Here is a 13072-nt window from a genome sequence, read left to right as displayed (position 1 = left end):
ATCTCAAGTTATTACCCAAAAACATAAAATAAAAGCAGCTTCACATAGAAATAGATTGTTCAAGAATAGGGGAGAGATGGATTGGATGATATGGGAGGAAAGAGTGTAAATTAGAGGTTCTAAATTTAAAATCTTCCATTTACACTAAAAAAAGTAATTTAAGATTAAACTTTTTATGGTACTTACTTTTACTCAAATATCTGACCGATATTTAAATTTGAAACATTATTATTTTAGATTCTTGCATTCTATATCTATACTTTATATAGCTTCACACCTTCATTATGGGCGATATAAATCTTTGTTTTTTTTTTAGTAACATGAAACATGCTTCGATTCGAACCATCTGACCAATATTTAAATTTGAAACATTATTTTAGATTCTTGCATTCTATATTCATACTTTATATAGCTTCACACCTTCATTACAGGTGATATAAACTTTTTTTTTTCAGTAACCTGAAACATATTCCGATTTGAACTTTTTGGACCCGAGCTGGCACACTAAATCGTAGGGCAACGTCGCGGCCCCACACAACGTTTACCCGAGCGACTCACAAAGTGTTCCTAGGAGCAATTTCGATCCCAAGCCTTTTGCATTTCAAAGAATCGTTGCTACCACTGGACCAATTCCGTGGGCGCGGCGATATAAAAACTTAGCTAAAGCATTAATGCATCAAAATATAAATTTAAAATAAAGTGGTGTGAATGTAGCTAGCTCATCCTACACCAAAATACCAAATGTCCATTAAACGCTTACTTTTGCCGTGCAAGTAACGATCCAAATATCCAATTGCTCGTAAGACCAAAATGATTGATTTCGGACATCTGCCTTCCCCAGTTGAGCTTCAACACACACACATCAATCCTTCCAAGAAAAAGCCTGCATCGGTTTCTCAGCAGACTCCCCTTCCGCGAAAGCATTGCCACAAATTCTCATACAAAGTCCAAGCTCTTTTATTCCCTTTTTTTCTTCCCGAAAAAAGTGTTGTAATTCTGAGCCTTTTTTTTTTTTTTTTCCTTTTATAGTCAAAGATGCTCGTCATCTATGTCTTACTATTTTTCAAATCATGCCACGACGTCGTCTTCTCAATAAAAGAAGAAAAAAAAAACAGTTTCTCCTCATTCGAAATCAAAAATCAAACCGCGTACAAATTTGAGTTCAGCTTCAACAGACGCAACGGCTGAGATCAGTTTGACATTATCAGATAATTTAATCAAAAAGCTCTCGCTTTTGTAGTATCCTTCCCTCTTACCCCACTAGCCCGCTAAATTCATTTCCCTTTAAATTCTCTTTCATTCTTATCTCAACTAAGATTGTTGTGTTCCAAGTTTTCAACATAATTATCAGTTGGAAACAGAAATTTTTGTTGGTTCGCTGTTTGGGTCCCATTAGAACAGTTTCTTGATCGCCCCCCCCAAAAAAATATCTGCCAAAAGGAAATAGAGCACTAACTATTTTGCTTATCGCCTTATAATCGCTTTAGATCCTTGAAAGCTTTTTTGCTTTCTTGTTTTTGATTCATTAACATTCAGGGATAGAATTTTGTCTCTTGTCCTCATGTGAGTACTTGTTTTACAGTCTCTGTTACCTTAAAAGCAAAGTTGCTAGCAGATTTGCAATCTGACTCTACGTTTGTGTGTGTCTGAATTCTTGCAGAGAATCTCAGAATCTGTAGGCTTCTGGGGTTCGTCATGGCTTGGAGAAATGTGATATCCTTTGGTTCGATTGGGAGTTTGTTACAGGTTTGTTTGTCCTTCTCCTTTTCTTTTCCAAAAATTTTTTGGGTTCTTTTTCTTAATGAGATCACAATTATGCCAACAAAGCATTTTCTTCTGGAGATTTGCTTATATATATGTATATATGCAGATAACGCGTTGACTATATTCATAGACCTGTCTTTCTTCTTGGAATACGTGGATATTCCAAAAGTTGTCCTTTTTCCGCTGCGGAAGACATTTAAATAATTACTTAATAAAAAGAATTAAGTGAAAGTTTTAATCCTATTTATGGATTATCTACTAGGACAGTGTGAGTTGTACATACTCAGAATTAGAGTGCTACTTTCGGAATGTGTTCACAGAGAGAGAAGAGAATGGTATGTTATCAAATTTTGGAAAGCTGCTTCGGTTATACTTTACATTTGGTGAATATCTCCTAGTCAGTGGAGGAAGTTTAGTTAAACAGCAAATTTGGTCAGCAGATAAGGATGAAAATTGTTTCTCGTTAGAAGAACTTGTTTTTGGAATATTTAGGTGGAAATGGTCGGGGAAATTTGAAGCTAGGCATGTTACCGCTTAGTAGGGCTGTTTCAAATGAAGGCTAGTTTATTTTTTCACTGTCGAATTATATATGCTTCCATGAATAACCTTGTCTTTGGAACACAACTCGAGCAACATTCTCTAATGTTGTCCTGGCACAGCCTTGAATCTCATGCATGTTTTAGGGATTTATGTGAATTTTATGTTGTAGTTCGATGCTGCTCAAAGCCGTGACTTAAGAATAAGAATGCGGGAGTGAAAGCTTTAATTCAACCGCCTAGACATCATCCTTGGAGTGATTATGATCTAATGCGGTGTTCATTAGCATTCTGATCTTTAACTGTATGAGCTGTATTGCAGCTTTAATAGTTTCTTTGAGGTTATCACTTGAAATATGATGAAAAAAAAGTTCTAAACTAAAAAGATATGTAGGCTCTATTTGCTAATTTTGCTTTCTGGCATCTTTATTTGTTAACTTGCTGTTCTTTATTAATGCACTTTTAATTGATCATACAATATCAAACAGGGCAGAGAAGGTGAGGCTCAGCTTGGATGCACACATACCATAAAGTCTCATGGAGCTACGGTTGCAAAGAGCCACAAGCATGATTGGCTTATATTGTTGCTGCTCATCATATTGGAGATTGTTCTAAATATCATACACCCGTTCTATCGCTTTGTCGGGCAGGATATGTTGACTGATCTTAAGTACCCCATGAAGGAAAACACAGTCCCTATATGGGCTGTTCCTGTGAGTATCTGATCAGCCTGCTTATTTAATTATGGGACGTGAATATGATAAGGAAATTATTCACCAAAATGTGCCGATATTTTAAGAAGTGTACTTTTTTCTGGTTCTGCAGAAGTCTTAGTAAAAATAAGTATTAAAATATCAGGAAAATTGTTCACCAAAATGTGCCGATCTTTTAAGAAGTGTATTTTTTTCTAGTTCTGCAGAAGTCTTAGTAAAAATGAGTATTAGCATATCAGGAGTTCTGGATGATGCTCTTAGTCTTGAAAATTCTGCTTTTTAAAAGATTCTTATGTCCTTAATCAGCTAGTACATTGCACTAAATTAGCATTACCACACTATATCTTATTTTAGATAGCCTATGTCGCTAATTCGTGCATTTAGATAAGCCCTAGAACAAATTGTTTGGTTTTGATTGGTAGCAAGGCTTGTTTTATGTGACAAGTAGTTTCTCATCTCTTTGCCAGTGGAACTAATGCAAATGTTTGTCTTTGTTAAATCAGTTGTATGCAGTGTTGCTGCCTATTGCCATTTTTCTTGTCATCTATCTTCGCAGGAGAGATGTTTATGATCTGCACCACAGTATCCTCGGTAATGACGTTTTCAAGTTTTCTTGTTTCTTTCACTTCCTAAAAAATTGATGGAACATTATTCACTTCTATGGTTCTACGCTCTCTTCCTTCCTGTGACTATGTTAGTCTCCTTTGTTTTGCCAACTGTATCTATATCTTCATCAAGGAAAAGCATTTTTATTGGCTAATTGCAGGGCTGTTATTTGCTGTTCTAATAACTGCTGTAATCACCGATGCAATAAAAGATGCAACAGGCCGACCTCGACCGGACTTCTTCTGGCGGTGTTTTCCAGACGGAGCACAAGTAATCACATCTTTGTTAATGAGATTTACCCAAAAGGCTTCTTCAATAGATTACTTGTCATGATGATCTAACTTTTGCACGGGCAATGCACTGCTTGTTTCTGTTCTTATATTCCACCTCAAATATGTGTGTCTAGGATGGATAGTACATTGCAATGGCTTATTTAAACTTTTTATCAATCTAAATTCTCAACTTCACCATTATATTACCTTTTCTTTTCCAATATTCTTTAGTCTTGTTGAATATGCTTCTGTGCTATGATCAGAGTAAAAGATATTCCAAGAAGTTTAGTATTTTAATTTTGTAATTCAATATCCAATTTCAGTAGGATACTTGATTGATATTTCCACTTTCTCCCCCAGAAATATGATAAATGGGGCAATGTAATTTGCCATGGTGACGCAGGCGATATTAGGGAAGGACATAAGAGTTTCCCTAGTGGCCACACTTCATGTAAGGACTTGATTTACCTGATACTCCCTCCGTCCCACTTTGATAGTCATGTTTCTTTTTTCACACAGTTTAAGAAAAACTTTGTTGGAAAAGTAAATTTAGATTGCTATTTTCCTAAAATACCCTCACATTAAATATGGTACAACTTTATGGGAACTTGAATTGATGGTTAAAAAAGAATCAACTCTTATTAAATGGGGTAGGTTTATAGTAACAACTACTTACATTGAATAAGGGTATTTTAGAAAAATTAAAATACAACTACATTCTTCAATTGGAAAGTGGACTACAATTTGGGACAGATGAAAAAGGAATACATGACTATCAAAGTGGGATGGAGGGAGTATAAATTTGGAAAATTCAGGAAGACTGACATTTGAAAATTCTTAGCAGTGCACCTTCTTAAGTAGAATGGTTTGCAGGGTCTTTTGCAGGTCTGGGCTTCCTGTCGTTGTACTTAGCAGGAAAAATTAAAGCATTTGATCGTAAAGGGCATGTTGCAAAACTGTGCATTGTCTTTCTTCCCCTTCTTGCTGCAGCTCTTGTTGCCGTTTCTCGTGTGGATGACTACTGGCACCATTGGCAGGATGTGTTTACTGGAGGTCTCATAGGTTTGTTCTCCAGTGCCTTGTGGTATTAAAAAGGCTAATAAGTTTCTGCTCCACACCCCCCCCCCCCCCTAAAACAACAAAACAAAAAAAAACTGGTGGGAATGACTCGGGTTCTATGTGATTTACTTTTTCAGGCCTTGTAGTTGCATTCTTTTGCTATCTGCAGTTCTTTCCACCTCCATATCACCTACAAGGTAACGTGTTTGTTTGTGCTTTCTACTGCTTTTATGCATTAAATAGATTCTTTTACTTGCAATACACTGGTTCACATAAACACTAGGAATAACATAGTATCTTCCTATAACTCGGTGTTTCTGTTTGTTTGAGAAAATATATGGACAATTATTATGCTTATTCAACTGCAGACATTGTGTAAAATGGCTTTATAGCTACTTTAAGGTGATCAAGTCAACATTTTCTTGGCTACAGATGGTGAAATTCCACGAACATGAGTAGTTAGGAGAAAGAAAGAATTAACTTGCTCTAGTGTTGGATACATTTGCAAGAGTTCACAATGGCCAAAGCTTTATATTAACTAACATTTAAAGCACCGGCTGACTTAAATAAACACTCTAGTTCTAAAATTTTGCCATCCTAGGAAGTGCAAGCTGATTTTACATGGAACAGCTCTAGGATTTAGAAATTCTAAAGATTTTTGTTGACCTTTCTTGCACAAGGTGTTTATGCAGCTGAATTCTCTGCTAAGTAATGCACTATATTGCTTTGATTATTTTGCTATCTAAAAGAGAAGCTTCTTGGATTGACATGTCTTTCTTTTAGGGAAATTCTGCTACAATGCTGCCAGATCATTTTCTCTATTTTCCTCGAATGTCACTTTGAGATATCCAATTGTTTACCTGGGTATATGCTGATTACAGGATGGGGAACTTATGCATATTTCCGAGCTGTGGATGAGTCGTCCCGTACAAATCCATCACACTTATCTCCTCCACCTCCTGTATTCAATACGCAAAGCATGGAGGTGCAAGTTGTGGATCGACAAAGCTTAAGTCAAAATCCATCTAAAGAACAAGATCCAAACTTACATACGATTGATCTGGAGCGAGGCAGAAATTAGAGCTTTATATGCAATTCCCTTTCTCCAAGTTTTTGGGTTATAGTTAGTTTGAATACAAGCAAGCTAGTTCACTTGCTACACTTTTACTCAAAAGTCCTGTCTTTGCAGCTCCATATATGTCTTTGTAGCTTTAACTTCTTGTGAATGTTTAGGTTGTATATCTGCATGCACTTGTTGGAACTTGTTCATCCTGAATTCTTGACTGCTGTTGTAAAGCTAGAAATGCAGTATGGTTTTTAGCATTCTTGGCTAAATTATCTGTACACATGATCATATTCTTTGTTTGATTTGTGTTACCATCTCTGCACTGTAAGCAACAACTCAATACTTGGTCTCAGGACAAACATTCATCAACTCCTGTTACTTTTGTTGAACAATAATTTGTTTGAATTCTGGTTCCATGTGGGACTGATGGGTATTACTTGTAATTAATGCCAACTCCAAGTATCATGAAACTGTTCCTCTAGTTCTATGCCTTCCCACATGGCTAACAACTCACATATGCAAGAAAGGACACTTTATGTAATTGTTGATTACCATGAAAACTAATTTTATTTTTTTTTATAAAATTGAATATCGAAATTTACACTTATTTCGATTGAACGTTGTGCTTTCATGAAAATAATTAATCATGTTAAAATTTGTTATCAAAACTTATCTAAAACAACAAACAAGAATTTTTGATAAAATTGAGGATCAACGTTAACACTTGTTGTGATTGAACATTGTGTTTTCACAAAAGTAATTAATTATGTTAAAAATTGTTATTAGGACTTATCTAAAACCATAAACGAGAATTTCATAAATACAAAAAGGCAAAGGGATGTTAGTGTAATGTCGAAAACGAACATGAGAAACATATGTAATTATCCAAAAAGTAAGGGACATAGCAGCATAATAATTCATATGCTTTTTTGTTTTGCTTCCAGTATAAAACAATCAAAATTCCCTACGCTTTCTGTCACCATCAGCTGGACATCCTTCTTTGCCTTTTGACTAGAGAAGAAGAATTGAAGAAACCCCCTGGCCGCAGCTTCCGCAGTGGCAATAGATTATTTCTGTTTTTTTTTTTTTTGTTATTAACTTTACTAAATTAATACTCTTTCCTTATCCAAAACAAACAAAAATCAGAAGAAAAAAAAGAAGTTCAAAGCTCTCTCTCTCTCACAACTCAGTACTCAGTAGTGAAGCGTTTCAAAAATCACACACAGTCACGCACTGGCTTTCTGACTCGAGCACAAGCAAACGGTGACATTTTGTCGCATTTTTTGAGGTAACTTCGAGTTCTGATTTTTTACCTACCTTCATTTTTTTTTTTTTGCGTTTTAATTAGTTTGAAATTATCATTAGAAATAGCAAAAGGTTCGGCATTTTGCAGATATATACCGTGCAATGTATTTGGTAAAATTCATGCTTGTTACATTTCTCTTGAAATTCGGAATTAGGAAAATGCTGTTTATTTACTTTCTTTTTTCCTGTTAGTGATAAAAATCTATACAAATGATCGAAAGTAACTTGAAATTCTCACTTATTTATATCTATTTTTGTTCTTATTTTTTGTGGTTTTATTGTGTAGAAACAGATAGCAAATGATGAGAAACAATCATGCATAAGTTGATTGAGCAAAATGTAATAATTTGTAGTAAACAATGAAATATTTGTAGTTTTACTTTTGTCGAAATTTAAGTGGTAAAGAACTAGTTTTTTTTTTTTTTTTTTTTGGATTCGTATATTATATCTTCCAATTCTGTGACTTATGTTAGTGTTTCTAATATCATGCAATTTTACTAGCAGTGTCAAGGCTTGCTTGCAAAGGCGTGATTTTTTTAAGCATTATGTCTAACTACGAGGCTGTATTAAGGTTTAGAAGCTAGGAAGTAGCTTTTTCAGGTGAGATAGGGAATAGGCATCCTAGGATAGTATGTTGTTATCAAAACCCTTTTTCCGTGTGTTTGTTGTCCGTCCGTTGTTTACTTGATCGAACTGCACAAATCCTTGAGATTCTTGGTTCTTGCTTAGGCAGAGACTGTTATCTTGATTCTGTGCGTAGAGTACTCTGACACGGGATGTATAGTCATTTGAAGCTACTTAATTAGTTGATAATCTGCCATCTAGGTCTTAAATTCTAGCCAGTGGTGATTCTAACTCCTAGTGCATGTTGATTATTAAGGGTGTAGTAATTTGAAACTTATACATAATGTTTTACATTTTAGTTATCACTTGCAAACTTTTTGGATAGTTACATTTTGTTCAATTGCAACTAATGAGTGTTTTATATCTGTTCATTAGTGAAAGATGCCAGAAATTCAGTTAGGTGCTCAAACAATTCGAACCCATGGAGCTCAAGTAGCTAGGTTTCACATGCGTGATTGGCTTATTCTTTTGCTGCTGGTGGCGATAGAGATAGGGTTAAATGTGATAGAGCCTTTCCATCGTTTTGTTGGTGCTGATATGATGACAGATCTCAAATACCCATTGAAAGATAATACCATCCCTCTCTGGGCTGTCCCGGTATGTTTCTTTGTTTAGAATATGATCCCTATAAAAGCTTATTTTATCCAGATAGATTTTATGGTTTTCGTTCATCTTGGCATTTATATGGTGCACTTCTAATTCTCAATTATACCTTTTTCCCGTGTTGAACAGATCATTGCAATCATAATGCCTCTTATTGTGATTATTGTATTTTATTTCATTAGAAAGAATGTCTATGATCTGCACCAAGGTGTTTTGGGTAATTTTCTTGCCCTTGGAGTATTCCCTTTCTGTTTCTCATTTGTAATTATTCCATCAACAGGTCTCTAACCAATTTAATGTTGATTAACTGTTTTTGCATATCCAGGTCTTTTGTTTTCTGTTCTGATCACAGCAGTTATAACTGATGCCATAAAAGATGCTGTTGGGCGGCCTCGTCCTGATTTCTTTTGGCGATGTTTCCCTGATGGAAAAGGGGTAAGTGCTGATGAAATGTCTTTATTTACCTTGATGTCTTATTTTTTACAATTGGCTAAATATGCACATTTCCAGGTGTTTCATCCTGTCACAGGCGATGTCCGATGCACTGGACTCAAGAGTGTCATTAAAGAAGGGCACAAAAGTTTCCCCAGTGGTCACACTTCTGGTACGTTCTGAAATTTCATGTAGCATGGATGTTTTCTTTATCATTAATTTCTGGTTTGCCATGTCCTTGGATTCTGATAATTTTAACATGGTGGTGTTTATGTATGCTTATATTTTTCCTCTTGTTGTGCTGTAATGATTTTAGAGTTCACTCTCTTTAACAATGTTTCATTGACTTAATTGTATTGAGTGACCTATGTTATCACATTGAATGTACAATTAGCTGTCCCCATGATTTACTTTTTCTTCGATTAACAAGTTCAAAACATAAAAACAAACTGCATTATCACATAATAATCATTGGCCCTTTGAGCAACCTTCAGATTGTAGATACTTCTTCATTTTGATCTATATTTTGTGGTTTGGCGTCTATATCTACGTGCCTATGAACCTGTTGTATGTCATAATTCTGAAAAGTGCATGCTTGTTTTAGCAGCCTAAAGGTGATTTCTTGAAGCAATTTTTGGATGTTACTACTGTTTTAAAAATAAAGTATAAGGCCTTTTTTGTGATTTGCATTTTTCAATTGTTTTGATTTTGTTAACTTCTGAAGTATTATTATGACTGCATTTAATGAGTCCTCAAGTCTTTACATTTCTTTTTTTTTTTTTTTGCCTAAAAAAGTGTAAGAGGCATAATGCATAATTCTTCTTTACGTTCTTTATGGTGTAACATATCTGATGGTCATAATGAAGACTTTACTACCTGCAGGAGTCACGTTATTTAACTGGGACAAATGCAATGCTCTCAAATAGTTATCGATTGTAAGATGAAAAATGATCACTGATCATCAGTTTTCATGAAATGGCAAAGAAGTCCCTTAGACTTGCTTTTCATTGTTGATATTGGCAAAACCCAGCCAAATGATGTCTGATTTCTTTTCAGAAGATTTGATCCATAAATTAGCATGACAATGCTCATACAAAGACCAAGAATGTACTTTTTTTAATGTGCATTTCTTGTATTGGAAGATTTCAAAACTTTTAGAGCAGGGGACACTAATTATTTTTGCTCTTTGCTTACTGTCTTAATCTTCATGTTCTTTAGAGGTTCTATGTTTCTCTTAATATGACTCAATTGGATCTCTGAGGATGAGTTGGCTGGAATATGTTGTAGTTTCTGTATGTGCAATTCATGAAAGTCTATCTGGTGTTTTTGGTATATATACCTGTATAATGTCCCAGTAAGTAGTAAAGCAGTAAGTACCGTATTTCATTTATCTATATAATATGTAGTTCTGACGGACTAATTTTGTATTCCAGCTTAGAAAGCAGATACTTTAGGCACATAGATGTTGACACTTTTCTTTATTGAGGATGATTAGTGTAGAGGATGATTGGTGGCATGTGACGGATTGAAGTTTTTTAAATAACTACCTTTTGTGGTTTTCGTTTCACATTTTAGCGTCCTTTGCTGGTCTTGGATTCCTGGCGTTGTACTTGTCAGGGAAACTTAGAGCATTTGATCGACAGGGCCATATTGCGAAGCTCTGCATCGTTTTCCTGCCATTACTTCTTGCAGCATTAGTTGGAGTTTCTCGAGTTGATGATTATTGGCACCATTGGCAGGATGTATTTGCCGGAGGTCTTTTAGGTCAACATCAAAGCAATCTATATTCATGGTTCTTTACCGTGCATTTCACTACTGTGTATGTTTATCTCTTTTTCTGTCTGTCATTTTCTGTGCAGGAATTACAGTTGCTTCGTTCTGTTACCTGCAGTTTTTTCCACCACCATATGATGTAGATGGTATCCTCTATGTTCCTTTCTTACTTTCATTAATAAAAAATTGCAGTTTGATATTTGTGCTCTCTCAAGCTTTGTATGTGATGAGTTGTTATTGGAACATTTTCAATCTTATCGTAACTTACATGCATCTAAGAAACTAAAAGAAAATACAAGATTGAGAAGAACCTCTTCATCTTTTTGTCAGCCTATAAAATTTGTACTCAATCTAAGCTATCACGAGATCATTTGTCTCTGATGCTAACAATTATGTTATATTCAGTTTGCGATTATTAGGAATATAGAGGAAGGAAACAAGACAGACAGTAAAGTTTGTATTTTCAAGATGGATATTGTCACCTAGTAGTTTTTCTACTTGAATTTGGACCTTTCAATTTTCTTGTCTAGATTTTCAAAATATATATTACCAGATTGGAAGTTAAGAATGGCCAAGTAAAAATGTGTTACAAAATTTTCATGGACTTGACAATTGCCATGAACAATGATTATCTTGGATTTTTGCTGCTCATGCATTTTCTGGGTCCTGGCTGGACAAATGTCCTTTGGCATATAATGACGGGCCCTCTGTCAAAAATGCCAGATTGCTTTCAGGCCTAATAGATTGATATATTGAGTTTTACTTAGTTACGGCTCCCATTTTGATGTATCACCTTGAAGGTCACTTAGCCCCAGCTTTCCCCGTATGCTGTTATTGTGGATTTAGCATCGGTTATGCTTCTGCTTTGCTGGGATCCTGAGTGGTGACATGCTACCTTGGCTTTATCTATGAGATCCTTCCGATCTCTTGCATGTTGTGGCAAAATATATATATATTTTTTTGCCATTATTTTTTTCAACAGGCCACAGCCCGTTTTAATCCATTCCCCAGGATTGTGCCTCTTGTCTCATCTGTGCTTGTTCACGACAATTCTTGAGCCTTTAATTGCCAATTCTATTTGGTTATTCACCTAATCCTGTGATATTGTGTGCCACACTGTCATTGTCTTTCTTCTTGTCTGTGTTTTCTTTCTATTAGTTTTTCCCATCACCTTCATTTTGGTTGCACTTGGTTGCATAGATGATGCACAGACTGGTGCTTTAAGTTCATTTTTTTTTTTTTGGTTTACATTACGTCTTGTTGGTAGATGTCCGCCTTCTTTTGCTACTCGATCTGTTTGTGTTTCAAAAGTAATCATTCCTGATATACACATTCAAGCATATTGTGATTTGAAGGCAGGGAATTTGTCCCAAAGTACTTTTATGATGTGAGATTTGTTCATAAAAGACGTTTCATATTGGATTTACAGGTTGGGGACCTCACGCATATTTCCAGATGTTGTCCGAGTCACGAAACGGTGGTCAGTCTGAATCAAATGCCATGAACAGTCTTACCGTGCGGCAAGCTGAAAGTGGGACGGTATACAGTCGACCCGACCAAGCAGTGGAAACATCGGAAGTCATTACCCAGGTTACAAGCTCAATCCTGGATGACTTGGAGCGGGGGAGAAGATACTGAATTTAGGTTAGATGGTAGATGTAAGATGCTAATGATCCTGCCAAAAAAAAAAAAAAGCTAAAAAAGGGCCAAGAGAGAAGAAGTGTAGAGTCACAACAGATACAGATAGATATGTCTGGAAGCGATACAATGAATCAGGTTCCTTATTTTCTTCGTTAGAGCACTAGCAATGTTTGACTTTGTCTGCTGTATGATTATTACCAATGCTCGGCTTTGGCTTAGAATTAGTTTGATGATAGATGCTTTTGATGAATATCAACATCAATTGATGATGTAGATGGTCGTAGAATTCTTCGGGACAAAATAGCATGATATGAGAACAATAGTTCGTGCGAGATAGAGGTAACTTAGCATCCCTATCATAATATGTTTTAAGGTGGTCAGTCCTATTACTGTTAACCGTTTGAGATTTGCTTCTTCATCATGTTGTTGTCGTAAATGTGAGGACGGCCGCTGCTTCCGTTGTACGAATGTGCCTCGCATGAAATTCTAGTGGTGCCAATGCCTCTGAATTTGGGTACTTCAATGGAGAAAGAAGCCTCTTTCATATACACAGCTCAAACTTCAGTACTCACGAGTCATTCCTCCACCGCCAAAAACAAGGAAAAAAAAAAAAGGGGAAGTGAAAAAGAGAAAAAAGGGGACATCTGGAAAACCGCGTGTTAAAGATTTGTGAACCGT

General features: G+C 35.7%; 2 protein-coding genes across 4 annotated transcripts; both read left to right on the top strand.

The window, feature by feature from the left end:
• The first annotated feature begins 1423 nt into the window (after window positions 1-1423).
• On the top strand, window positions 1424-6273 carry LOC113717405 (putative lipid phosphate phosphatase 3, chloroplastic). 2 transcript variants are annotated; one of them, XM_027242241.2, is made up of 9 exons: window positions 1424-1563; window positions 1661-1746; window positions 2789-3013; window positions 3517-3604; window positions 3780-3889; window positions 4252-4342; window positions 4765-4953; window positions 5088-5147; window positions 5832-6273. In XM_027242241.2, exons 2-9 carry the CDS (start codon window positions 1696-1698, stop codon window positions 6029-6031), a joined length of 1014 nt encoding a protein of 337 aa, XP_027098042.1. In that variant the 5' UTR covers window positions 1424-1563; window positions 1661-1695; the 3' UTR covers window positions 6032-6273. The 2 variants fall into 2 exon arrangements, with proteins under 2 accessions (XP_027098042.1, XP_071927052.1); XM_072070951.1 differs by having other exon boundaries at window positions 5088-5150; window positions 5818-5994.
• Window positions 6274-7005: 732 nt separating this feature from the next.
• On the top strand, window positions 7006-12790 carry LOC113715663 (lipid phosphate phosphatase 2). Of its 2 annotated transcripts, none has more exons than XM_027239931.2 (8): window positions 7006-7304; window positions 8321-8542; window positions 8678-8765; window positions 8874-8983; window positions 9059-9152; window positions 10556-10744; window positions 10840-10899; window positions 12183-12790. In XM_027239931.2, exons 2-8 carry the CDS (start codon window positions 8327-8329, stop codon window positions 12389-12391), a joined length of 966 nt encoding a protein of 321 aa, XP_027095732.1. In that variant the 5' UTR covers window positions 7006-7304; window positions 8321-8326; the 3' UTR covers window positions 12392-12790. The 2 variants fall into 2 exon arrangements, with proteins under 2 accessions (XP_027095732.1, XP_071927404.1); XM_072071303.1 differs by lacking the exon at window positions 7006-7304 and adding an exon at window positions 7759-7921.
• The last annotated feature ends 282 nt before the right edge of the window (window positions 12791-13072 follow it).

The sequence above is a fragment of the Coffea arabica genome, chromosome 11c (genome assembly GCF_036785885.1).
Source record: "Coffea arabica cultivar ET-39 chromosome 11c, Coffea Arabica ET-39 HiFi, whole genome shotgun sequence".
Lineage (NCBI taxonomy): Eukaryota > Viridiplantae > Streptophyta > Magnoliopsida > Gentianales > Rubiaceae > Coffea > Coffea arabica.
Note: the sequence above shows the minus strand (reverse complement) of the source record. Positions and strands in the feature narration are given on the sequence as shown.